Source organism: Haematobia irritans, chromosome 4 (assembly GCF_050003625.1).
Source record: "Haematobia irritans isolate KBUSLIRL chromosome 4, ASM5000362v1, whole genome shotgun sequence".
Taxonomy (NCBI): domain Eukaryota; kingdom Metazoa; phylum Arthropoda; class Insecta; order Diptera; family Muscidae; genus Haematobia; species Haematobia irritans.
Window position 1 is genome coordinate 109,255,967 of NC_134400.1, and position 3,977 is coordinate 109,259,943.

The 3,977-nt window shown below is 30.0% G+C and overlaps 1 protein-coding gene across 1 annotated transcript; it reads left to right on the forward strand.

Annotated features, from left to right (window-relative positions):
- Nucleotides 1–557: 557 nt before the first annotated feature.
- On the forward strand, nt 558–1,234 carry LOC142234670 (pupal cuticle protein Edg-78E-like). Its single transcript, XM_075305844.1, has 2 exons — nt 558–633; nt 726–1,234. The coding sequence occupies exons 1-2, from the start codon at nt 622–624 to the stop codon at nt 1,128–1,130; spliced, it is 417 nt and encodes a 138-aa protein (XP_075161959.1). The 5' UTR covers nt 558–621; the 3' UTR covers nt 1,131–1,234.
- The last annotated feature ends 2,743 nt before the right edge of the window (nt 1,235–3,977 follow it).

Here is a 3,977-nt window from a genome sequence, read left to right on the forward strand (position 1 = left end):
TTTTTCGCTGGGTTGTTATTAGTATCCATCCCCTTAATGAGGATTTTTAAGCATAAATTATCCAAACCAGTTAACTAAGAACGAATTGCTAAGAATCTGGAGCACAATTGCTGGCGTATTTGGATAAAAATTGGTAAAGTGCAATCTATTTTCAGACAGTGTTTAGTTGCATATCTATGTTTCTGTATCATTTCTTGTCAGCACATTCAGAATTTGAACAAAACTAGTTTTTTTTTCAAAATCATACACACAAAAAAAGAATTTATTCCACCAAAATGAAATTTAAACCAACATTGTTTTCATAAATTATTAAAGTTGTTCTTTTAAATTCAAATAAAACATTATTCAGTTGACTTTAAGGACATAATATAATAAGGACATTAATATGAAAACGAAAGTTCGTTGGTCCAAAATCTCGTTTGCAAGAAAAGAAATTAATTTTTTCTGTATGTAGACATTCTTCTACATCTCCAGACTTTCATTGTACAATATACTACCTTGTTGACGTTAGGTTCAGTAGATTATATAAAAGAGCATTTTAACAGTATTTAAAAGCACTTTGCTAGGGTTTCACTCATCATTTTAACATTTCGTTGATATTCTAAAGCAGTCCAAGTAGCCATGAATAAATTGGTATGTTATTTAATAATGGAGAGAAGAATTACTTTCATTGGGCAAAAGCATTACGAGCTGTAACTTCTTTGAACACAAATTCATATTTTCAGCTTATATTTTCTGTTATTGCCGTATTGGTGAGCTTTTTAATTGCTGGCGGTAATGGAGATGGCCACGCTGAGATATTGAAATTAGATAGCCAAATCGATGGCAAAGGAAACTACAAATATCAATATGAAATATCCAATGGCATTAAAGGCGAAGAAGAAGGTGTCGGTGGTCAACAAGCTAAAGGAAGCTTTTCATTCACTTCCCCTGAAAACGAACAGTTTGAAATCACATATGTGGCCGATGCAAATGGTTTCCATCCCAGTGGCAAGCATTTACCTACACCTCCCCCAATACCAGATTATATCGCAAAATATCATCCCAGTGGCAAACAGTTACCTACACTACCCCGGAAAAGTTTGGAATCCCAACGGAATCAGGAGGAGGAATATCATCCTGAATATTGATTGGAATGATAGTTGAGAAATTGAGAAATCTACTAACACAATAAGATAAATTATATAACTAACAAAACTAACAGCAATTAAAAATAATATTATTAAAATCCTATATAAAATGTTTAGTTTTGATTGATATCGTCATGCATACACTGAAGAAAAGAGTTTTCTCTAAAATGAATAGTTAAAGAAACCACATGACCTGTGTAAGCTATTTACCTCCTCTGACGGACAAGGTACAAAAAGTTAGAAAAACACAGCAGACAGACCAAGTATGTCTTTGCCAAAAGTATTCAGGATCGAGTCCTGGTTTAAAGAATTAACACATGTCTGTCTGTAAATACTCTTTTCATAAAATAGCCCTTACCCAATTGCGGCTGTGGTGTCGAGCAAATTTGCGTGACTCCCACACCTGCACTTTTTATCAGCCTCGCTGTGGCTGCGTCTCTGGAACACGGTTGCCACTCGAGCCAAAAAGAATCTACCAAAATTTTGAGAAAATTTTTCCATAAAAACTACCAAACAAAAAATTTTATTTTGCAAAACTTTATTCCTATAGAAAATTTTGTCAACATTTTATTTCTATAGAAAATTTTGTCAGAATTTTAATTTTTAATAGAAAAATTTGTCAGAATTTTAATTCTATAGAAAATTTTGTCAAAATTTTATTTCCATGGAAAATTTTGTCAAAAATTTATATCTATAGAAAATGTTGTAAAAATTTTATTTCTATAGAAAATTTTGTCAATATTTTATTTCTATAGAAAATTTTGTCAACATTTTATTTCTATAGAAAATTTTGTCAATTTTTTATAGAAAATTTTGTCCATTTTTTATAGAAAATTTTGTAAAAATTTTATTTTCATAGAAAATTTTGTCAAAGTTTTATATCTATAGAAAAATTTGTCAAAATTTTATTTCTATAGAAAATACTGTCCAAATTTTATTTCTATAGAAAATTTTGTCCAAATTTTATTTCTATAGAAAATTTTGCCAAAATTTTATATCTATAGAGTCCTGGTTTAAAGAATTAACGCGTCTATAGACACTCGGTTTATAAAATAGGTCCCAATTGAGGTAAGAGCTGCGGTATCGGGCCAAGTTTGCGGTACTCCCATATCTGCCCTTTTTATCAGCCTCGACATTGGCTGCTTCTCAGGAACACGGTTGCCACTCGAGCCAACAATAATCTACCAAAATTTGGAGAAAATTCTACCAAAAAACTACCAAACAAAAAAATCTTATTTTGCAAAATTTTATTTCTATAGAAATAAAATGTTGACAAAATTTTAGTCAAAATTTTAATTTTATAGAAAATTTAGTCAAAAATTTATTTTAATAGATAATTTCGTTAAAAATGTATTTCTATAAAAAATATTGCCCAAATTATATTTTTAGAAAATTTTAACTAAACAGTATTACAAACGCTGGTATATCGCCGTTATCACAAAAATAAGTAAATATTTTTCAACAAATTCAAGAAAATTTATTAGACATAATTAATTTTTTGCACTTGTTAAAGAAAATTTTGTAGTTTGAAGGAAATAATTGGAGTTCAAAATTGCAGAATGTCTTTAGTGACATACGAAGTTCATGATTGACGAATTTGTATTTGTATTTTACAAATTTAAAGAAATAATGAACTATTTTGTGAGAAATACGAATTTAGTATAAAGATTTACTAAATTTGTGTATAATTTTTTCAGTTTTTTAGTTCATTTAATTAACGTACGCATAAAATTATTAGAATAAAGGAAACTTTCTCCAAATATAATAATTCCATGAACTAAAATAAAGTTAAATTGGCTTTAGTGTAATACACGCAAAAAAATAATTCTTTCCTCCCAAACGAAATTTTAGACAAACAAAGTTCGTTTCTCATTTGCTTTTCGTTGAAAGGAAGTGTATTTGGAAGAAAAGTATATACTTTTTGTGATAAACGTTCATTCTTTTCCAGGATGTAATAACAATTTCATAAAGACTAACTAAAAAAAAGTTTCCTGGCTAATTGCATTTTCCCTCACATCTTTCTCACTTCCACAAAGTTTTTTTAGTTCTTAGCACCTTTTTCTGTAATACAAACAATGTAGAAGAAATGATTCGATTTTAAACATTTTTAATTTTTTTTTACCTTTCACCTGGACGGAGAATCGAACCGCGGGCCATGCAATTTGTAAGCCAACACACTATCCACTGAGCTATGTAGCCGTTATTGTCATCAATAGACAATTACCCATATAAGTTATATTTATATAGCATAGCTTGCGGCGCCCACGAACCGATTAAACAAAGTTTATTTAACAGAAAAATACATTTAGTGGGGCACCGTGGAGCAGTGGTTGCACATCCGACTTGCATGCCAAGGGTCGTGGGTTCGATCCCTGCTTCGACCAAAGTTTTTTTTTTTTTTTTTTTTTACATATATTCCAGATATGGTCGGCAGATTCCGAAAAAATATTCAACATTACATTCTACTATATTAAATTTTTACTATGAACTGTAAAATGTGTCTTATTAAAGACCTAAAGTCAGAAAAGAACAGTGCTTGATATAAACGAAATTGACTGTGTTGTTGGTTCAAAAATAACTTTTTTTATTGAAAAAATAAAAATTTTGTAACAAACGAATTTTTTGGTGATAAAAGTGTATATTTTTCGAAGCAATTCAAAAAACTCTAACAAAAGAAAAACGTTTTCGGTACACGTTTTCCAAACGTTTTTTCTTTGCGTGTAGAGAGTTCACTTTTTTGAGTGCAGGAATTCAACCAATCTACCAAACAGTAAAACCCCTACCATTTTTATTAGAATTCTACGAACTGCGGCAACCGTGTTCTGGAATCGACACCCAATAATGTTA